The sequence below is a fragment of the Lissotriton vulgaris genome, chromosome 9 (assembly GCF_964263255.1).
Source record: "Lissotriton vulgaris chromosome 9, aLisVul1.2, whole genome shotgun sequence".
Classification (NCBI taxonomy): Eukaryota; Metazoa; Chordata; class Amphibia; order Caudata; family Salamandridae; genus Lissotriton; species Lissotriton vulgaris.
In genome coordinates, this window is record NC_141697.1 from 1073382360 (window position 1) to 1073406343 (window position 23984).

The 23984-nt window shown below is 42.8% G+C and overlaps 1 protein-coding gene across 2 annotated transcripts in view; it reads right to left on the reverse strand.

The window, feature by feature from the left end:
• Nucleotides 1–23984, reverse strand: part of SLC25A26 (solute carrier family 25 member 26) — an 885107-nt gene that overhangs the window by 495786 nt on the left and 365337 nt on the right. For both annotated transcript variants that reach the window (XM_086936841.1, XM_086936842.1), the window contains exons 4-5: nucleotides 21880–21984; nucleotides 4496–4543 (exon numbers count right to left, since the gene is read on the reverse strand). In XM_086936841.1, the coding sequence (XP_086792967.1) occupies nucleotides 4496–4543; nucleotides 21880–21984 (153 nt within the window). The remainder of the gene's footprint in view (nucleotides 1–4495; nucleotides 4544–21879; nucleotides 21985–23984) is intronic.

Sequence of the window (23984 nt, forward strand, 5' to 3'; positions counted from 1 at the left end):
AATCAAGAGGTAAAGTTTAATAGTAGACGTTACTTTTCTTCTGGCCTGCGCCTCCCTGGTTAATGTGGTGGTAGTAGAAATGGAGCTTAATGTGCAGTAAACCTATTACCCTACTGCTCTGGGATAAATCCTGATTACACTAATGCTAAGATTGGTACAAATGTTTTTGTGCTTTTAGCCTCAAGCCTCGGTCAAAATGACCCCCACAACTAGGCTCCTCATTGCATCTTCTTCTTCAGAGATAACCTTTGTTTGCTCCAGTGTGTTGTGTAGGTACCAGCCTCACTCAATGAAATAATTATATTCCTTACCAGAAATCCTCTAGCTTCTCATAATAGGCTGGCAACAGGAAAATACACCCTACAAATCACAGAGTCGGCTGTGTTACAGAAACCGAGAGAAATAATGTATGGGCAGAGTAAAGATGACCATCAGAGGAGTCTTGCACTGGCTTGGTGCGTTTTGCTTCCGGACACTTTGAAGCTCTAGATCGCAGATGGTACATTCTCCATGTGCTCTGACGTTACAGTCAACACCATGCTTTACAAAAGCAATCAACTTCCGGCCCTTCCGGGCTATTTTCAGTCTGTGAAGGCCATAAGAATATAGTCAAAATCTGAGGCGAAGTCTATGATTGATATTTTTGTAGGTAAATGCTTGTTGAGTACAGGAGAGCCTTTTGTAGCTCCACTGCATTTATCTTTAGTTAAGGTTCACTGACTGGGCCCCAATTCTGGCTTCTTTCATTGATGTCCCCAGGTCAGCTAGCCATTGCATTTGTGGATGATAGACTGGATCTCCGTAGGCAAACCAACCTGGAACAAAGGGTAATCGATTTGATGTAACCAGGACCGGCTTTATGGCAGTGCAACCGGTGCGGCGCACTGGTCACTGACCTGGGGAGGGGCGCTGTGTTTAGCAAGAACATACAAATTAAAACCACCTTCAGCAGAGTTCGTTGTGCATCAGGTTTTAATGTCACAATGTCAAGATAACACTTGTGATTAATGTTCCTGCTAGAGAGAGCGATTAGAACTTGTCTAGTGGCAGTTTTGACTCGCCATAAAGTAGTGCAAAGGGTCAATATGCCTGCTGCAAAGAACAGATCTGTATTTTATGTGGATAGCTGGGTAGATTCCTGCTTTTATCACCGAGATCCTTTTGTTACAGCAGTTCATAAGATACAACCCTAATACAGAACAGTGACTTTTACGAACTATCATCAAAGAACTGCATGCAAACTACATAAAATGGGTTATGAAGTTATGTTTTTTCCCTAGTCTTTAATTATCTATTCCTAATGCGGCTGAAAAGGGTATGTTTGGGTAGATAATCATTTTTATTAGTAAAGCCAGCCTTTACCAATGCTTGAAAAGTAATTAAATGTATGTGAGAGACGGGCTATGGAGAGGTGAGGGGCACCTTTGACAGGTGTTAGTGAGGGTATCCGAGGAGGGGCACCAAAAATTATTGTAGCACAGGGTGCCACCAGCGCTAAAGCCAGATCTGGATGTAACCTCAAGTCCAACTGGTTTAGGCTGGCCTTTATTTGGTTGTACAAGTTTAGTCAAAGGTGTCCCTCAACAGTCGTGGTTTAAGGAGTTTTTTAAGTACTTATGGGGGAAAGGGTGTCACCAATAGGGGTCAGAAGAGCCAGGGACCGCCTGGATTGAATTATACTACAAATTCCCTCCCCACATATGATTGAAAAACAAGGCATTTTCATGTGTATTGGAGTCAGCTTTTAGAACAAAAGTATTTTAAAAATAAAAAAGATTGATGTAGAATAACAATACACGCTGTCTTGTCCCTGAACTTGAAATTTGAATGCTTTCTCGTGAGGTGAAAACTGCTATAGAAAATATGTCTCTGGAGCCTCAAGTATGGAGGACGTGACATATCCTTAATAAACAAAGCCTGCACTTGAATTGGAACAGAAAACTTTTAATCATTTATTTCATTTTTAAAAAGAAAACGCGATTCACTCCTCAGTACTTATTCAATTGGACAGACCGTGAGTAGAAAGCAATATTTCATCAGAAATTAGGTTTGAAGGTTCCTTTATTAATCTACATAATGGGAAAGACCCCAATTACATTTTATAAAAATGCTGCCATTTTGAGTAAACAAAGGTATCTTGCCAAGGTTGCACACACTGCCAGGATGCTGGCTTAAAAATTTATTTCCATCCTGACATATGTCACAATGAATTTTAAAGAAAGTAGCTTTCAGCTGAAGCGGTGTGTTTTATCTATTTGTTGGCATGCGGGATCTTGGTTCAGCAGCAACTAAATGTATTAATTTATTCAGACCCTCGGAGAAATAAACAATGCTTTCGGCTCCCATGTTTACCTGTCTCGAGAAGCAATCTAAGAGAATACGGTTTTTCAGTTCAGAAAATAGGTGCAAGATAAAGCTAACCTTGGCATATGTCTCAGCAAATGCCACGCCAACATCACACAAACGATATTTTCAAGCATCTAAAAATTCGGCCTAAAATTATTTCACATACTTTCCGATTAGAATAACGCTTAATGTCTTGCGAGTACCAGAAAAAGCATAAGCAAAGCATAGTGAATGTTTACAAGTGCAATTACGTGTGATCAACCCTAATAACAGAGTAGACCGCACACTGACAAATGTCTTAGTTTGTGCTTAGATTGAAAGTCATTTTTTGGTGCAGGGCACAAAGATGCCTGAGATTATACTTGCATAAGTGTTACCTTGCAAAAAGATACCCTATTCCGGGTTTGTGTTCTTCAACTAAATGATAGGAGAATATTTCCTGAGAATATAAAAGTAAGGGCGACAGATATGACGAGATGTGGTCCTGTGTTCACTAAGCCACAGCACTCAAGCCTGCGTTGGATTGTGTTCCCATCTGGAGAGTACTTTGCAAGGCAGTTCAGTCTGGATTGTACATAGTGAAGCGCTTGGAGCACGCTTGTAAATTTTAAGGAATTCTTCAAAAATTCCAGAAGCCCTTTTGTGAAACAAGGTCATAGTTTTCCAAGGATACTCACATAGGAAAAATATGCAAGTTGTCCTCATGGAGGAATCTTTTCCTTCGTTCCCTTTATTTTTCTATTAAATATGTGGATGTTTCTTACCCATTTCTACACTGGGAAAAAACACCAATCACTGCAGCTGATAAGGTGTTTGTGATGGGAAATATGCAAGGGGGGTATGTGGATTCCTGCAGGCTTAAACAGTTTGGCATTTCAGACTCCCCTGAACCTTGCTCATCCTTGCCACAGTCCTCAATTTATGAATGTCGTGGTGGAACTTCCAAATCTCATATAAAAGGACAACAGTACAGTTATTCTGAATATGTGAAGAACAGCGATGATTTTATCATAATGAATATATGGACCTAAGTTGAATTAAGTTGTGAAAACTGCTTTGTGAATAGAGATCGAGACCAGTAAATCAAGCCTCTTGCTCTGGATGTAACAGTGGAACAAGGAGTGTCAAAGGCCCAACAACCTTTCAATCAATTGACACTTCCTGCATCATGCTTTGCATTCTTTATATACTATAGAAGACCGTGTTTCATACTTAAATTCCAACCAAGTTTGGTCTTTTCAGATCACTATTTAGCATCGTGTAATAAAAACCAAAATTCAACCCAAAAAACGTTAAAAGCCTAACATGTTATTGCCAGCTACAAGTTGCCATGCTGTAGTAATGTAGAAAAACAAAAGTAATGTGACCAAGTTAAGGCGTGACTGGACACCAACGCTTAAGTCATTTCAGTGCCATTGTAAAACATGGCGCTTCGTAAATACAACATACAGCTCTTCAACCCTAAATACTCTTTACATTATCCCCAAGCACAGGTAATAGCCTACCTATAGCATAAGCAATATGTCATTTCTATGTTTTTAAATTCTCCGGCTTGATCTTTAACTTTGGAATATTACATATTTAAATGATTATAAAGAGGCTCTTTTAGCCTTTCTTGGCTGAAAAACTGCCTTATGATCCCACTATTCAGAAATATATTTCATCCATGCACAGGTAATGAGACGTATGACATTCTACAGCTTTTTAGTAAAATCTATACTTTTTTCTTATAATTCATTTAATACCAAACCTACTGTCTGGCGGCACTGTACGAATCACAAGAATCATAGATTCAAAACTATTGGCTATTTGATGTTGACGACTTTTAAGAAGTCTATAAAATAAAAATAAAAACTGATCTACTTAAAAAAAAAAAACGGATGAACTATCAACATATTGAAACTGCAAAAGACTGTATGCCAGACTAAACGTGTTCCATAACTGAATATATGCAGATTAAAGAGATTCAAATTCTACTTTATTTTAAAACAAAAACATACCAGGAAGAACTCCAAATGTCCAGTGTCCACAACAGACAATGAGTGTACAGAACGAAACGAATGGCAATAGTTTCTGGTTTGCCAATTGTAGAAAGTAAATTGCTGTTACTCTGTGACATGCATTGTAAGATATGAACTTTAAGGCTTACCTCTCTTAAAACTGTGCTTTTGTAACCACGGTAGAGTCCTCGAAAACCCTGTAAAGAAAGGCACATATAATTTAGAGTTCTGAAAGGTAATTTATAATTTAAGAACCACAGAGAAAGGATAATGGGTTAATTCAAGGCTTATTAGAAGTGGTAATAGAAGTACAAAACAGTTATAGAGCGCAAAAGGTTCCCCCTGCAAGGGCATTGTGGCACTATGATCCAAAAAGTGGAACAAAGAAAAAGACCGACGAAAAGGAGAGAGCTTACCAGAAAAGGTAGGTTTTAAGAGTTTTTCCAAAAAGAACGTGGGAGACAATAGTCACAAGTTTTTGAGAAAGAGTGCTCCACATTTACAGACTTACAACTGTTAGATTTATCCCACTGCCACTAATAGAGTGTTTGGTACAGTGCAAACACACCATCCTGTGACAATTACGATGCCTGATTTTGGACACATGGTTCGCTGACTATCTCTCCCATACAAGCTTGTGACTGCAGAGAATGTTTCCTCGGTTGCAACCAGGAAGAATATTTATCCCATAGTTTGGGTAAGTAAGAAATCCTTGAATGTTTGTAAGCACCCAACTCAACCCATGTGTGTGGTGTTGATTTCCAGTTCTCACACTTTTTCTACTATGGAGATTTCACCTTAACACTTATATTCTTATGATTACACATGAGGCATGGTTATTTAACCCCTTCGATGCTCATGACGGAACGGTTCTGTCATGAGGCACAGTGGAGCTGTGCTGATGACGGAACCGTTCCGTCATGACCACACCCATTATCATTATACTTCAGCACCGGAGGGGAATATGGCTAGCAGCGATGAGGTTAAGCTATCATAATTCTAATATTCCTTTATTCACCCATCTAGGTCTTCTTAGATTCATGCTAGTAAGGTATGGAACCATCACTAAATGACTGGTATGAATGTTTACAGTTAGTAGGTAGACAAGGATTCATAATAGCCCCGGTGAAAGCTTCCGACTTGCATGGGGTTACATTTTTGATTGAAACATTTTGTACATCTATGGATGTGTGAGTCATAATCACTCAATACAGATCTTTTTTTCACGTTTTATTCTTATATCTAGGACCCTGAATAAAAGAAATGCCTTTGGGTTTACCTAAAGGTAATTTCATTCACCTGGATCCCTCTCCATATCCAGTAGACTAATAAAGAACTCCCTCAAAAGAGGTCGAGCCCATCCTGTTTGCATTCTCTTTCAAGTTCAGGGTAAGGTTACCAACGATGAAGAATACCATGAAAAGTGGGTGAGGTTCCCTTAGCCAGAAACACTGGTCTCTACTGGTAATATTTCTGAGGGTTATTACATCAAATACAAATACTAATGATTTTTCTTCAGACACAGGACAAGAAGCAGCACCAAGACTATGAGGCCACAGTTTGCCCGTCCATCTGTATAGGGGACAAGCCTACCAGTAAAATGTCAGGTTTACTGACATTAAATTGTTGGCAGTTATTTTTCATCCAACTGTGAATTCCTGCTAAGCATTCTGGGGTAAGAGGTTACTAATTGTGTCTTGTTCATGTCCAAAAATGATCTGTGTATCATTTGGATAAGATATTACCGAACACCCAAAATACCTGATCAATGTTATCACAGGTAGAATGTAGATATTGCTCTGAATGAGTAATAACATGAAGTCTACACAGCTGAAGAACAGCACAGCTGATGGATGATTCCTTTAAATGAGAAGGATGGAGGCATATTACTTGGGTTTTGTTTTCTAGGAAACAATGAAACCACGTTAGTACCTGCTCAGTAATGTCGCAGCCCTCGATATGAGACAATAGAGTGTTATGATACCCTGTATCGAATGTTACAGGCCAAACCTGTAGGAAATTGGGCTATAGTGCAGGAGGTGAAGCCTGCGCAAGTAATAGATCCACAATTTCCCTTTATTAGAAGCCAAGCACCCCATTGTAGCGCTTGATTCTCTTAGGTTAATGAAGCAGAGGAATCCAGGTGGGGAGGTGGTGCGGGCTTCTAATCACCATTTGCTGGCATGCAATTATGACACTCAAGAAATCATTGTCCATGCAATATTTTTCTTTAGAAAAGGAAAAGTACATTTAAACACAAACATTACTAAATACTACACATTACTTTACAAATATATACATAAGTCCGATCAAAAATACCTTGGATCAGGTAATGAAATCACGTTTGATCCTCAAAATCATAGTTCCTCCCTCCTCCCATCTATACCAGACAACACATCACACTATAATTGGGTGGGCGTATCACTTTAGAAAAAATAGACCTATTGGCTTTATCAAGGGTTTACTGTATTACAAAACAAAAAAAAACATTTTAAAAACACCATCATTTTGTGTGTAAATGCAATAATCAATAATAACCATGTGTAAAGGCAATTATTAATGTCAATAAAGCATAGAAACCTTAACCAGTAAACACTGGCAACATTATTGTATCAATAAGGTATTTTAAAATTAACATACCATGTGTCTGAGTGCCTTTAATATAATTTCAAGGAACATAAAAGTTAACCATAAAAACAGCCCTTAGATGGTGCCGCTTTCAGACCATATAAAATGCAGTCATAGAACCAACCCCTAGAGAGGGCTAAACTATGCGCGTCTTCTTTATACACATTTAGACCACATAAAATGCAGCCATAGAACCAGCCCTACAAGACCCTGCACTCTCAGCTGCAGAGCAAAAGCTTCAGCTTTAGGAGTGCTTAAAAAAAGATGTGAAAATACTGAAGGGTCATGGATTTCTTGACCCCGCAAATGTAGGGTCAATTTTCAGAGATTATTTCTGGTGGGCTGCTGGAACTTCTCAGAGGAAGGAGTGAATATTTTTGCAGCGGCTCTTCTGCTGTTCCGGGAGAGCCGTGCAGGTGAGTTTTTTCTTGTTTGCCTCTTTTTTTGTTCAGACCGTACGGGTAACCCAGTTCTCCGCCACCTATCGGGCTCCCTGTGTGACTGGCTTCATCCTTGCTGGCATGGTAGCTGGTAGTCTTCCTTTCCCTGCTTGCTCCATTTGCCAGGTTGCAGCGTCCTGCAGTGGCTGCCCCACTCCTCCCAGATACGGGCACAGCTGTGACCCCTGGCGACCCCAAAATTACATACATGAGGAGCAGGTGTGGTAAGAATGCCAATCCTTCAATTGGGCGATGGAAAGAGCATAAATGATGGCAGGGTCACCAGGTAAGTAGTGTTTGTTTAGATGAGACTGATGTGGACTTAGGTCTGAGGGGCAGTATGGTTCCTATGGTATCAGGCAAAAGGCTGTACCTGGATGAAATACTGCCCGGGAAGCAAGGCTAGGAAGGTGGCACAGAAAGTGGTTAGTTCTTTCAAGTGAAAAGTAGGCTGGTGGTGCTACAGGCTGAAATGTACAGTTGCTGCATTGGGCGTCAAGGCTGAGGCGTGAAACATTGAACCTACAGGCTTTGGTGTGACAGTAGACCCAGATCACAGTAGAGACAGGTGCATTCAGGTCACAGAAATCGGGAGTCCAAGCAATTCGCTGAAAAGGCTGTTGCAAACTCTACAGGCTAAGTGAGTCAAAGCAAACAGTTTATAAAATCAGAAGGTGGAGAGTGGACCAAAAAAGCCAAGGTGAGAGGGATGTGAAGTAGATAGACAATGGGAGGCTTTGGACTGTTGATCTAAAGAGGAACCAATCCTCCTTGGATCATTAAAAAAAAGCTCCGGAGAGTACAGGAACATATATCCCTGAGGTGACCAACATTTTGGGGCCATAACTTCATGACAAGAACACAGCTACATAGAGGTCAGATCAAGCTACAATAATGTGGGGGCTCTAAGAAGATGGGAATCCGAATACGAGTGAAAAATTCAGGGAGTCGTGGTTAGTCGGAACTGAGCACATTTTCACCTTAGCATGTGGTGTGCAGCTCAGAGAGTGAGGCATGCAGCACTATTGTGGGGAGGGAAGACCTAATAGTCAGTGGACGTTTGGAGGCTACTGAAGGCCAATCATCAGGTGCCTCCAGAGGCTTAGTGGAATAGGAAAGATCCCAGTTTGGTTATAGAAGATTAGAAGTGAGTAGATGTCCCAATCTCCTGGCAGGAAGAGATCTGGATAGAAGTGTTTGTCATCAAGAACCTCCATCACTATTGCATACATACTGTGAAGTTCCTTTATTGCTTCCTGAAAGGTTTAGCCCTCTCCACCACTATGAACCTATGAAGCTAAGCCACTGGAAGTGAATGACCAAGATTTTTTTCTTCCCAATTTTCGTTATGCAAAAATGTAAGGATGGCAAGGGGCGTCAACATCATTTCATTCAAGGAAACCAGCCATTTAAGCCCTCATTGATTGCTTTATCACCATGGAGTCTGTTTCTGAAAGAACATGTAAAAGTGATCAGCATACGCACGGGTGCTATTGAGATGACTCGTCACGGCCGTTGGAAAGTTCGCACGCGGGGATAATATCCCCGCTGTGCTGAACGTTTGAAAACGGGTGTGGCCGTGACGAGCTCAGCTCGTCATGAGTGCAGCTGCACTGTGCCTCATGACGAGCTGAGCTCGTCATGAGCACAGCGGCGCCGCGGGAGGCCCCCCTCCCCCCCCCACAGCGGGGGGAAAACACCCCACAGCGAAGGGGTTAAACAACCAGGGATTCAAATCTTTTTGGTCAAGAACGTTTTCTGTCCTGGTTTCCAAAACCTCATAAAAAATCTATTTATTCTTATGTTTAAATCGTTTTATTGTTTAGAATACGTATTTTAGAAAAATAAATATAAGAATCAGAGGATCAATACAAATACTTTCGCCTACATCCAATGGCCGGTGAGGCAGAAGTAAGTGAATCGCAACGAAAAAGAAAACTAAAGAGAATGAAAGCCCAGTAATAGAAAAGATAGAAGGGGGCAAGCGGGTGGAGGGTACCATATGGGCTATCTAATAAGTGTTATGAGGTGCCAGATACTAGGGCCCCTCTGCTGAATAGTGCTGAATAGTGCTGGTGTATACCGACTCCAAGACTTTAAGTATTTGAAGCCTGGTCTGTGGGTGAGGTCTCTTCTGGTATTAGGCAAAGTATTCGAGGGTAAATCGGACCAGTCAGCTCCTTGAACTCCCCACTGAGATAACTAATGCAGGGCCCCCACATCATATCGAATCGTGATCATTTATTTTCTGCTACCGCTGTGAGCCTTTCCATTTCCAATAGATCCCACATCTTGTAAGCTATCTGTAATAGAGTCCCTAACCCTGTGACACACTGTGCCGCTTTATTTGCCCGTTTCTGTATGTCTGACCATTCTTTCGGTGTGAACTGCCTGTCACACTCTTTCTCCCATCTGACCTGCGCTTTTGTTTAAGTTTGTGATTGTGTTGTGTTCAGGAATGTGTATATATCTGATATAAGTTTTTTATCTGCATGTTTGGTAATAAGCCATTTTTCAAAGGGTAGCAAAAGTCTCCCATATAGGGCTTCAAGGATGGTTGTGTGACCCAGTGACAAATAATGGTGTATTGCCATTGAGCGGAGGAGGGTAACCCATATCCTTTTTGAATTTGCTGAAAGAACATAATATCCAAATGATAGAATAGGTCGCCCACTCTCTTACAATTTGCCTGCAGCCATGGAATGTAACCTCCCAGTGCAGTGATGCTGGGAAGTCTGGGTTTCCCAGAATGGGAGTCATGGCGGAAAGTCTTGTGGATAATTTCTTCAGGACCACTTCTGTACCCCATACACTGACTTTAGATCAAAGTATCGGAGAGATATATATGCCTTGTGACAGATGCGGCCAGGGGATCTTCCATATGTGTATGCCGGTGATGGCCTGGTCGATAAAGCACCAGTGCTTCTCAGTAGTGGGTCTGTTCCACTTCACCATATACCTGAGCTGGGCTGCTTGTAGTAATATTTGAATTTAGGGAGACCGAGGCCGCCATATGATGGTGGCAGGTACGTCAGGCGCTTGTCTATATGTGCCCTTTTCCCAGACCAGATATAGTGTTCCATCAAGTGCTGTAGTTTAGGTAGCACCTGGGGTGGGAGGAGGGGGAGGGGGAGGGGGGGGGGGGGTCAAGGTCTACATGACATATAGTATCTTGGGGAGAAGCGTCATTTTTACTGCCGCTAGCCTCCCCAGCCAGGACAGTTTATGGTCTTTCCATTTTTCCAATTCTGCATGTGTGTCTGCTAGTAGACGGCCATAGTTGCTCTCTGCTGTTTGCCTAACCATGGGATGTATCTGAAGGCCCAAATAGGTCACCCCCTGTGTAGCCTTGGGTATGGGTAGAGGTTCCGTATAATTTCTGTGTCTGGGGCCGGTATCGTGAGGTTCATGAGATGCAACTTTTGTGCATTGATCTTAAATCCTGATACTGCACCGAATGCTTCCACTTCAAGGACAAACTTTGACAGAGAGCGGAGGGGGTCCGCCACCATCACATCACGTCATCCGCATAGAATGACAATTTGTTGTCCCTACCTCCCATCCTTACTCCCAGTATCCCCACGTTTGCCCTTATTCGTTCTGCGAATGGCTCCATAAATAGTGCGGATAGGAGCGGGGACAGGGGACAGCCATGCCGTGTTCCCCATTCGATGCAGAAAGGCTGCAATATTGTCCCATTCGCCCACACTCTTGCCTGAGGCTTTGCTTAACCAGCTGACATCCATCCTATAAATCTAGGTCCTAACCCTACCGCCCGTAGGACAGCCTTTAGGTATAGCCAATTCACTCTATTGAATGCCTTTTCCACATCCACAGAGAGCAAGAGTGCTGGCGTCTTAGTCAGTTGGACCTTGTCTAATAGATGGCATAGTCTCTTTGTGTTGTCACTGCAATGACGCTCTGGAATAAACCTGGCCTGATCTAGGTCAATGAGGCCCTGCGTCATTGGGGCTAGGAGCGCAGCAAGAATCGAAGTAAAAATCTTCACATCTACATTAAGTAATGAGATGGGTCTATATGCTGTGCATTGAGTTGGATCTTTGCCATGCTTGGGTATGAACGTAACGGTAGCTTATCTCATTGTAGCCGTCAGGGTGCCTGTTTCGCTAAGGGAGTTACATAGCCAAGTAAGGGTCGGAGCAAAAACTTTATAAAATTCTGGGGGGGTACCCATCATGCCTTGGCACCTTTCCGGCTGGTGGGATATCGCAGTAAGTAACTCATTGATATGCACATCTTTCTCTACGGAAAAGGCATTTTGGTGGTCTAGACTACCAGATGGTGTGTGACTGAGGTAGGTTTCTATGTCAATATCTGAGTGTTCCTCTGCTGTATATCATTTCCTGTAAAAGTGTTGAAACTCCTGCGCTATCCGCTCATCCTGTTCAAATCTATACCCTTGGGGATTTACAATAGCTGTCACCCTCTGGATATTCGTCCATGCTCGGAGTCTCTGGGCCAGCAAGCGGCCAGCCTTCATCCTTGCTGTAGTAAATCCAGGACACAAGATGTAGGTTCTTGGTAGGTTTATTCCAAAGGAACAGCTTAACAACCACAAGTAGGTGGAGAAGTCCTTACAGCATCCAGTCCACAGAAAACTGTCCTAGTTAAGTAAAAACATTCTACATGACACAGAATAATTCTAAATGACACCAGGTAATTCCAAATGACATCAAGTCATGGAATACCACACTTGCCATGTAATATTTCTGTTTAATTCGCAATAGGGCATATTCAGCCTTATCCATATCAAGGGCCTTAAGTTACTTTCAAGCTATAGTAAGCTTGTGGCGTGTTTGATGTGTCCCCGATCTTTTGTACATTTTCTCCAGTTCTTCGACCCTCCCCTTCAGTGTCTCTTTGTTGAAGCGAGCTACAATGCTTATAATGTGCCCCTGTAAGACCGCCTTTACAGTGTCTCATAAGTGCGCAATTGGGGTATCAGGTGCATCATTAATTTCCAAGAAGGCCTTTAGTGCTTCTGTAATCTCAGCTATCACTGTCTTATAAATAAGTATTTTGAGATTCAGTCGCTAAGCGCTTTATCTGTGATTGGACAGGGGTAAGTTCAGTTTGATTTAAACAGGGAAATGGATGGACAGCACCGCTACTCCACTGTCTACCTCCTGTATACAGGATGATAAGGAACCTGTAGTGAGGAAAAGGTCAATTCGTGCACGAGTGTGATGCGCTGCCGAATAGTGGGAATAGGATCTCTCTGTCGGGTGTTGCTTGCGCCAGGTGTCTAATAGGTCATGTAGGGCTAGTTGGCATTGGCCTTGTGCTGATAATGCAATTGTATTACCCACCCTCTGTGCCGAACAGTCCAATGTTGCATCCATGACCAGATTAAAGTCCCCACCTATCAGCACGTGCGTATCTGTGGTTTTCATCACCCGTCATATTGCATCTAGGATAAAGGGTTCTTGTCGTTTGTTGGGAGTGTATATATTCGCAATGGTCACAGAGTTGGCCCCATATGGGATATACAGTGAAAGGAGGCGCCCCGGTATTTCTGCTTGTGTACTAGTGACTTTACCCTCATATTGTGGGCAAAAAAGTTTGCTACCCCTGCCTTTTTCCCCCATCCCCCGGAAAAATACTTGCGGTCGAACCAGCGAGATTTCTGTAGTCGCCAGTCCGCTGGAATCAGATGTCTTTCTTGCAATAGGCATATATCGCATTTAGACTCTTTTAGCACAGACAAATGTGTCATCCGCTTAGTGGGTGTGTAAAGCCCTCTCGCTTTATAACTAATTATTCAGACCATCTCTCAGTGGAGTGTGCTGTGTTCCAGCTAGGTCTAAGGATAGCCATCTTGACTTCCCAGAGGAAATGAGGTAGTAGGTAGTCCCAAGTGAGCCCCATCTAAAAAGTTGAAAACTGTCAGTAAAAGAAAGATATAAAACAAAGGATAATCAATACTCATCAGAGACTGGACATCGATTTCCCAACCAAATCGTCCACCACATGAGAAACGGGGTACATGGTATTGGAGGTGCATTGTAGAGGTCATCCGAATCCTCAGTCCATACACCCCACCGTCCAGCCTGTCATCTAGAGTCTCAAAGGGAAGGTGCGCCCTCGGGTCTGTTTTCGTCGTTGTGGAGGTCTAAAGGTTTATTGATCCCATGCTGTTGTCTCGCTGCATATTCTCTACCCTCTTAATTTGTTGTTCTGCTCTTCTAGCACCTCCTGATTCTACAGCTGTTTCAGCACTGCTTCCCTTTCTGTTCCACTTTCTATGTCCTATGACTTACTCACTTTTTCCCCTTGGCTGGAGGGATTGCTGAGTCCAATGCCTGCATGTTTTGGGTAAGTTATTATCTCCCTCTGCCATATCGCTGTGGGTGAGATTGTCTGTTTCTATCAGGTCTTTCGCTTCCTCCAGGCTGCGGACTGAATGGGTCTTGTTGGCCCATAGGAAGGTACGGTCAAAAGGGTGACCCCATTTATATCGAATTCCCTTTTGTTGCAAGAGTTCCGTGAGGGTTTTTAGTTGGCGCCTTCTCTTCAGCGTGATAGCGGATATATCCTGATATAGCTGTATCTTAATGCCTTCAAAGTCAATGGTGCTGTGATCTCTGGCTGCCACCATTAGTGTTTCCTTTTGGGTGTAGTAATGTAGGCATATGAGAATATCTTGTGGGGTCCCGGGTGTTCTTGTGGGGTGGCCAGCTCTATGCGCGCAGCCCAGAATGAAGTCTTGCGGAGCCAGCGTGGGGGCCACATGGTGGAAGAGTCGGCGAACATATGCCTCCAGACCGGTCGCCGTTGCTTGCCGTGGGACCCCTTTGATACATATATAACCCCTCCTGGACCTGTTTTCAAGGTCTTCCTTCCGGTATTGGAGCTCGGCATTCTTCTCTTGAAGGTCTATGAGTTCTCTGCGGTGAGAGTCTAGCTCTTCTGCCCTTGCGTCTCCCATTCGCTCCCGCGAATCTACTCTCTGGTCTATGTCGTCCACTTCTCTCCAGATCGCTTCACCTCGGAGGCTATGTCTTGCTTTAGCACCGCAAAGTCAGACTTTAGTGCTCCAAAATGGGGTTCCAGGAAGGTTCTTATCACTGGGGCTTTCTCCTCCTCCTGGTCTCCTACTGCCTTCTCTGGGCTAAACTTCAAGTCCCATTGTTTTTTTTGGGGGGTGGCTTGGTAAATAAGTCCTTTATGTTGCTGTCTTTCTTGGTGGGGGGTTTGGAGTTCGCCATTCCCTCTCCCAATGATGCAACAGTTAGGTATTCCTCACCTCGGCCTCCCAAAAATGGCTACATTGGTAAGCAATGATTTCCCCCAGCTCCTTTGGTCTCTGTCGTCGAGCCTATTGGGGGCTAACCTTGGGGCCGCCACTACACCTTGCCTCTTAAATTACTGATTGCTGCTCCTTTAGGTCTCCTTCGAGTGCAAGCCTGTTTAATTTAGGGATGCTGCTCAGAGTTCTCGATTTCCGGCACTCTGAGGCCCTGACTTGCTGTTTCCTCTACCGCCGGCGCGGAGGGACCTCCCTGGAGACACCATCCGTGTACAACAGGAGGGATCTTCGCTTAAACTGCTATGGCAGCGGGCTGGGGACTCCACTCACTCCAACCGCAGGGGTCCGTTGTGGGCCTTCTTCCGGGCTTCTCTGCTGCCCTCAGTCAGCACCGCGCTCCAGCTCGTGTCGGGCATGCACCGGGGCCTGCTCTGTTCCTCCGCTTCGACCACCACCCACAGGCACTTCTGCGAACGCTCTGGCAATTTCCTGGAGCACCTGGGGCTCCCCTGCCGGCGCCGAGGGTAGCTCTCCGCTATATTGCGCTGGCGGCTGGTTCCGCGTGGTCCTTTTCCCGGGCTTCTCTGCCGCTCACCACCAGTTTGGTGCCCAACTTGCGGGGTTAGCGCACTGACCTCTCTGACTCCCCGGCACGACCCTCGCCGTCTTCTCAGCTTGTTCCAGGCCGCATCCGGGTCCTCACGTCTGACTCAGGCTGCCAATCTCCGTGGGCCTCAGACCGGCGCCATTTTGCGCGACAGCCGGTGGCGGATTTCTTTCGCTTCCACGTGGCCCTCGACCTGTAAGCACGTCCGCCGTGGGCTCCGGCGGTTCTCACCTTTGCTGGCGTTTGGGAGCCCGAGGGCAGCACCCAGCTGTGTTATACTGGCGGCAGACAGCAAAACCCACAAGAATCGCTACTGCTCAGCGGCCATCTTGGCGACGCCCAATACCATGCCCATCTATTTATTCTTATAACACACTGGATCATCGTAATTTTGCTAAACTGGCATCAAAACCTCTACTGCAGTGGTATACATCTACTGAACTCAATTGTACACTGCTCCATGAGACTCACTAGTTGTGCGCATGAGAGCCAGATGAAGCAAATCATGGTTTGGGATTATGCCAGGTCATATTAGCTACAGCAAAACCAAATGCCTTGTGCTGCCTCTGATGCCCTCACCAATGAGCCCGACGTCCAATAGCAATGGAGAAAACCAGGGATGGTCGCCTTCTCCCAGTCTCTTGAACCCTGCTTGAACCGCTAATTTATTCACTGCATGCAGCACCAAGCAACCAGTGTGGATCACCAAAGCTCTCTACCAAGAAACCGCACAGTTGGGAAGAAGCCCTAGAAATGGGTGTGGTTCTTAGTCGAGATGAAGTACAATGATTTTGCTTTGCCACAGGAAGAGAGGTCACACACACTCATATATCAGAATGTCATGGCCACAGTGCAAACTTTGCTTGAATACATCATTATTGAACAATATACCTATTTGATACATATAAATCACACATTTTTCTGCATATACTGGCTTTACTGCTCAAAGAATATGAAATTACAATCCATCAACATTGTGCTGATACTCAGCTGTATCTAAGAATATTGTTTCATTGCATCATTTTCGTATCACAACATAGGAATTCCTAAAGCCTGCCTGTCAGTTTAAAAACGTTACTTATGTATGGCAATGACAAACGGAATGCTGGAAAAAAAAGTTTGCCTCTATAGATCATATGACATTAGGAAGCATGCCAATTAGTTTCTCCACCCACTCCAGTAAGTGAAGTGAAATCCATGGGTTGCTGGCTGGAAGCCAGCTTAATATGAAATCTAATTTGACAAAATAAAGCATAAGTCACTATTGGCAAAATATCAGGTATGTTTCTTTAATACCACACTGTACCATTCTTTTTGATGTGTCCTCGTTGCACATCACTTGTTACCATAACTGAACATATTAACAGCCACACACAGTCATTTTTCGTGTAAGAAGATAATTTCTTCTTCAAAAAGCATCAATTATAGCTTTACCGCAGAAATGGAGAAAGTGCAAGTGCATAAGTACAGCGATCACACAACATTGTACCACAATACAGTCCTTTTTAAGCATTCAAAGTGGGTGTGCGCACTTTGCCCTAGTGTTCAGTAATACACCCGAGGTATATGTAAAAGTCCCAGGGTCAAATTTGTTTGCAGACCCAAAAATAATTCTGTAATTGGAATCAATCTTTCGCATACAGTTGTATCTTTCAAGAGGAACTCTTCAAAGAACAAAAAGGGTCGCCAAGTTTTGACTTGTTGCTTTGTGGCCTCATCAGGACATAGTTACATTGGAAAACACAACAAGATGATGGACGGAGTGCTGAAACTTTTCAACCATTCACCCCCATTCAACAGTCAGGCTAGCTTGAATTGAGTAGCACAGCGAACAAGGGTCCCACGTCTGGGCATACTCTTGGCCACTTAGAGTCAACATAGGAAACACAACAAGTTGATGGACGGAGTGGTGAAATGTTAAACCCAGATCTCTTTACTGGGAGTGAGTGGCTGAAATGTTTCAGCACTCTGTCCATCATCTTGTTGTGTTTGCTATGTTCGCCCTAAGTGGACAAGTGTATGCCCAGATGTGGGTCCCTTGATCGCTGTGCCACTAGATTCAAGCTAGCCTGGCTGATGAGGGTTGATACCCCGAAACCGGTCCTAGGATTCTTGTTTCCGGTCCAGGGAGGATCTGACCTGGCAGTTCGAGCTGGACTGTTCCCATGAGGAGCAGGGTCAACACGGATTTGCATATGGCTCGGTCCAAACTGGTGTGACATGGTGACCAAAAGAACAATGGATTAAACCCAGATATCTTGACTGTGAGTGGTTGAATAGTTTCAGTACTCCGTCCATCATCTTGTTGTGTTTGCATAGTTACAGTGGACCAGGTAAAATTGGCTGGTGATTTGCAAGGGGAACTATTAATGGTGGGCATGCAAAATTGTTGTATCACCGGTAGTTCAATATGTGATTCGTCTCAGGTTGTAACTTTACAATTTTAATAGCTAGTGGTCCAGCGTCAATAATCTTGTGACTCTGGGCACGTAGGTGACTACCAAGGCAAACATGTATAAAAAAATAATTACCGATAGATACCTGGCTGACCGTGGAGCAACAAGCTTAGTGAAGAAAATAGAAGGCCCCTGCTGCACACAGCAGATGAAAGCTTCACAAGATCACTGACGCCGACCTAGAGCACAGTGTCTAATATCATCTCACAGAAGCGTTACCTGCAGTTCATGAGACCTTTAAAGCTTTAGGCATGATCACAATCATGGATCAAAACCTTTTTTAGATCAAAATTCTGTCAACACCCAAAACAGGATTAGAAGCCAAGTGACAATTACACCTGCCACAGGTGTTCCTTTTGCAATTTATGGCAACAAAAACTGCTAAATATAATTTGGCTCCCCCATGTGGAAGCGGTGTGTTGTTCCCCATTTCAAAATATTAACATCGTTAATGGGTGCAAATTGCAAAAATGAGCAGGCGGCCAATTTGCACATGTATTTTGCAGGTCGGTTATAATTGTGCCCCTAGACCCTTATGTACTATTATTCCATTCGCAAAAAGTGGATGTAAATTGCATACCAACTTTTTGCGAATGGAATTGTATTTTGCGAACTGACTGAAGTTAAACTAAGTCTTTCACAAATTACAGAACCACAGGAGGTTGCAAAACAACCTGTCTAATTAATATTTATCAGGCAGATCAGAATTTCTGACCCCATGCGATTGGCCACGATTACAGGAATGGTGGCATGCAAGTGTTAGCAGACCACCATGTCTGTGACTATGTTTAAATAAAGAAAACTTAACTTTTTGATGCAGCCCATTTTCCTTAAAGAAAAACAGGACTCCGTTAAAAAAAACATTTTATTTTCTCAAAAAGTTTCACTTACAGTTGGGAGTGGTCTCATGGATCACTGTCTCCCTGAAACTTTTTTCAAAGAGATGGGGCTAAATGGGATCCCTTCCCCTTTGCGAGTAAGACACCACCCCCTTTTTAGGTGTTGGTATTTGATCAATTATTTACGCCCACAATTGCAGGTGCAAAATATTGCTACGTTCCTCTGTCGAACATGTAAATAGGAGGTGGTAGCCACTTGTATGGCTCCTTGCGATTCAGGCAGGGTCGCATAAGCCTTTACACAAGTCCCAAAGATTTGCCCGACTCTTAAAAAGGCTTTTGTACAACATAGCCCTTTTTCTGTCTCAAATCCTATGAATTTGCAAATCGCAGGCTGTATAGTCGTAAAGGGGCTTTGTACATCAAGCCCTTAAAGTTCAACACAGCCAGACAGCTTCTGGATAAATGAGTTCTTCATCAACAGGGTGAGAACAGATCATGGGTAGCCTCTATAACAATTACTTGCACTGCCAATAGGTGTGGCTTGAAATGCAAACACAGGCATACACAAATGTGTCTGTCTTACCATGTGTTAGCCCATTAAGTTTGCATTACATGTTTTCCCCTCACACTCAGCACTCTGGATGACAGTCCATCAACATGGTGCTAATACTCAGCTTTATCCAAGAACATCATTCTTTCAGTGAATAATTGTTGTTTGGCAACATAGTAGTTCCTAAAGCCTGCCTGCCAAAGTTTCAAAAATATATTTTACAAAAACAGGCAAGTGACTAATTTTACAGCATGGACCAAAGGAATTTACATGCCATGTAATCAAATGCTAAACAACAAAGGGCAAAACGAAAGTAAAGACCGATATTCCGCCCTGTCTCCCAATCACAGACCTCCAAAATCTTACTGTGTGTCCCTTCCTCCACTGACACATCAGGTTATAAGATAAGAACGTTTGCTAACAAATTATTGTATTCATTGCTACCAGGGAGAAAACATGACGTGTAATCTACCACGTTCAACTAAGCCCGACTGTTTTGACTCATCCTATATATTAAAATGTTTCTTGCATGCGTAACATAACACCGGACTATTATGGCCCGCATCAAGAGCACAACCTTCATTCCTATGCGTCCAGTAGGGGTACTGTCTGGCCCATCAGAGTTATGAGTTCAGCACAAATACAGCTGACAATTGATATTGCACCTAGATATTTCCCTTAGGCAAAGTCTTCGGCTAGAACACTAAGGAAAATGTTTAAGTCTGTTTTCCACGTGTTATTTCCCAAAATAACATGTTTCCAATTATTTCCTTGCCACTGAAATTACCTAAATCCTTTAGAAATGGCAAATCTGGGGAAGCAAGGACAAGAATAAATTGATACTAAACCCGATTTACAAAGTCAGCTTTCCAGACACACTACTGCTGAGTTTGGTGAATTGAAATAAATCTGCTCTTGTGAGGAATGGCACTTCTTTCAGTGCTGGTTTACAATCCCCTTTGTGAAATGGACACCTGTTTTTGTTTTATCTCCTTATGGATTTGTTGAGACTCATCTAAACATTTTTAATATACCCCATGATAGTCACATCTCAGATTAAAACCATATTTAGGGTATCACATTTACAGTCTGTAATAGACCCACAGTCACCCACAGTGGCATGGAAGTCCAACCAGTGATACTTCATTTATTGCCACTTTTCATAAATATGAGCATTAGTTAGAAAAAAATATGATTCTCAGTGGATGGCCTTTCTTTCTGCAGACTGGAGTCTCATGAGACTTCTGCCAGCCATCTTGATGGAAGGCTATCCTGATCTACAAACAGGCAACCCAGTAGGGCGTCTAGCTTAAAGTCAAGACTCGCACTCGTATCCTGACGAAAGCATGACAACGTCTGCTGCATGAGAACAAAGTAGCACAAAAAGATTGCCTCCTTGTAGATTGGATAAGAGATACGCGGTTGAATGTGCCAAACTGTGTGATGATAGAGTGCACTTTCAGAAGTAAAATAATGTCCCTTATGCATTCTAATGGAAGCGCTACTAATGGACAGAATGACACACCAAACAGCCAAGGGAATGATGGCCAGACTACAATATTCCTCTGGCCTCATCCAAGATGAGACCGATGCTATCGCAAAGCTACGGCTGAAGGTGGCTGACCCAAACAAGCTGACCTGAGGCCACTTTAATTATGTTGTTAACAATAGGTCTTGCACTTTGAAAAAAGATTCAGAAAGGTATCAACTTATCTCTTGCTGCAGAGAGAAGTCCCACATTTTGTGCACTAGCAGGAAACAGTGGGACGATGGGTTTACAAGATCTGATTTCCTTGAAGCCCTTATTCAAGCAATGGAAACAGTAGACTGGAAGAATGCTAAACAAGGCAAGTGACCTACACATCCTTTGTACAAAGGCCTTAACACTTTTTGAACAGAGAAAGGATTGAAGTCCTAGGAAGCTGGTGAGCATGGTGGAGGTCTGGAGTGCATCACTGGTGAAAAAACATTTACCCAGACTTGATTTTTTAGAGACAAAGCAACCTACACTGTGCAAGTGTGCTTTGGTCTCTTCTGTTCTGGAAGGGAAGGCCCATCTTTACAGAGGAAGGGAACTGGGGTGTAGAAATTCAGTTGTAATATATGTGTATCCCTACACCCGGTGAAAGTTTAATAAAAATGTTCTTGTTTTATCTACTGCACCATACAATATATGCCTTTGAAATGCTTAGTTTGGCACAAAATAATAAAATACTAGGGACGGATCACTAAACTACTCTTTTGTTTGAGCCAAGGCATACACAGATTCCCTGCCAAATCCGCATTCGGTGCTTGGACCACACAGCCAGAGAGCCTTCCATCCATAGCCGTTTTACAAACGAAGAGTTCCCTTTAATCGCATATGATTAATTGGCAGACTCATTGTCAATATTCTCTTAGCACACACTGTACAGAGATAGCATGAAAAACACAAAGTGACAGGCTTCCCCCACCAGCTGAGACAGGAATCAGCTGATTTCACCAATAACTTCAAAAGAGGGAATATTTAAGTGACCCCCCTCTCAACCTGTCCTCCTTTTGATATTTCAAAGAAAAGAACACTGCGTGCTGCAGACCAAGTTAATAATATTCAACGTCTTTAAATTAATTTGAGGGCGACTCCTCCAACCTAACTTGTTTCAGAACACTTACATGAAGTTGGCTAGCGATTTAGGTTCAGACATAGTACAGTTCCATGATGGCTAAAATAAATACATTTCGCCCGCACAAATGATATTACCTCTTGGCGCAATGTGTTGACAAGCATCTGATAAGTTGAAGATGACGGACACACCTGTGCCCTCTGCTTAATAACTTCGGAAGGGACCCTTATGAGACAAGCAACCTGTTGAAAAACGACAACACATTGAGTGCATCTATACTATAAAACTACCTTACAGTTAATATACTTAAAACATGATCCCAAATTGCATGAAGCATAAAATGTATACATTTCACAATTAGTTAGATTTTATACGCATGTGTGTAATACAGCAGATGAAGGTAAAAATAATATGCGTTATTAGACTACAAAATTTGGCCTACAAATCGATTAAAATGCATGGCTAGTTTAGTATTGTGCCCTTCTGTTTATTTGGACATATTTTAGGATATACCTATGTCAGGGAGTCTTGATATAGTTAACATTCCCCGTTTTCGATGACCTATTGAAGCTGCTGGTGTTGCAAGGCATGTGTTTGGTTGGTCCAGCTAGAGGGTGCTTCAGTGGGGGGGGGGATTAACCTTCATGGTCATCAACCTCAATCGGTGTCTCTTTGTACCATTAATTTTGTTTCCTAATACTGGGTGTTTCCCCCATTACTATAGTCAGTGTTTCCTTGCTGTCTTCATGACCAGTTGTATTCTGTTGCTCTCATTCTCCCAGGCTTCCCGTTCCCCCTAGTATCTAGTTGTCGGTTATCACTAGGGATGTTTCCAGTGGTGGGGCTGGTCTTGTGACTTATCACCAACCCGAACAGGTATGGGGAAAAGAGATGTGTTGTGTGGTTGACGCTTCATTGATGTGGCTTGAGGTGTCTCCAGATTCCTTAATAGTACTCTCACTTATGTTGTGTTTACTGGGAATAGGATAAATGCATGACATTTATTTTCATTTTTGATTGCAATAGTAAAAATCGCAAGGAAGGAAAGTTCATCTTTTATAACTACAAAGAGCAGAATCGTTACATCTCCCTCATTCCAAGTCTACCACAGGGAGCTTCAGTGATGGAAGAGACAATGAGTCCTTGGCAAGTTGTATGCAGTTGTCTATGAAGAAATACTTCCTTTGTGTAGGATATTGTCTCAGGAGAAACAAATGCGAGACCTAAGTTGGCACTGAGTGCTTTTCCGACAGAGTGACGTTTCTGCAAATAAGGCAGAATACATAAAGCCTAATTACAGCGATGACTGCGTTTGTAAATGTTGTTCACAAGCTGCAAAATGGAGGAACTAAATCAGAAGGTTGACATCAGATCAGCCATTGTCGACAAAACGAGTACCCGTCTCTGGGCTGGGTCATCATTTCCCTTTGTCCTTGCCTTCTCAAGGCCAGTGTGTAGATATCAAGCTAACTCAGTACCCTGAAGAATGCTGCAACCTCTACTATGGGTACGGAGTGAAACACCAACACTCTCTAAAAAGGTATTAACATTAATGATGTTAATATGGCATGATCCGCAAAATGAATGCACGGTTCATGTCTCATGAAAATTCACAATTCTAATTAGTGTATGTCACTGGAGGCACAATAATAGACATTTAGTAAGTACAGTATGCAATAGTACACTTTGTAGAACACCTCAGCATTTTGATATGTAAGGGACTCCATAACAAAGAGCACTGTATGTTTTAGCAATAATTTAAAATGAATATCTGCTGCAAGTGAGTAGGCTATTCTTCCGTTACACCTTCAAAGAGTTAACTCACTACTAAACTACTCTTTATGCCACATTCGTTTCCAAATTGATAGTCTATTTTCGAATCTACCTTACATCCACGAATGCAGATGGTCTTTTTTGACATTCTCAGAGCTTACCGAAATACGATATCTCTCTACCGGTACACAGTCAAAATATCGAGTAGGAAATATCGACCTACCATAATATCGAGTATGAAATATCGAAGGAGCAGAATATCGAAGTCAAGAATATCGCAGGACAGAATATCGACCCTAAGGTAAGTAATATCGATATTCTTTATATCGATGTAAGTAATATCGAAGTTAGCAATATCGATAGCATATATATCGATGTTACTAATTTCGATGACACTAATATCGATATTTGTATTATTTTATAGTTTTTTATTATGTATGTGTTATATGTTTAACTTAAGTATTTAAAA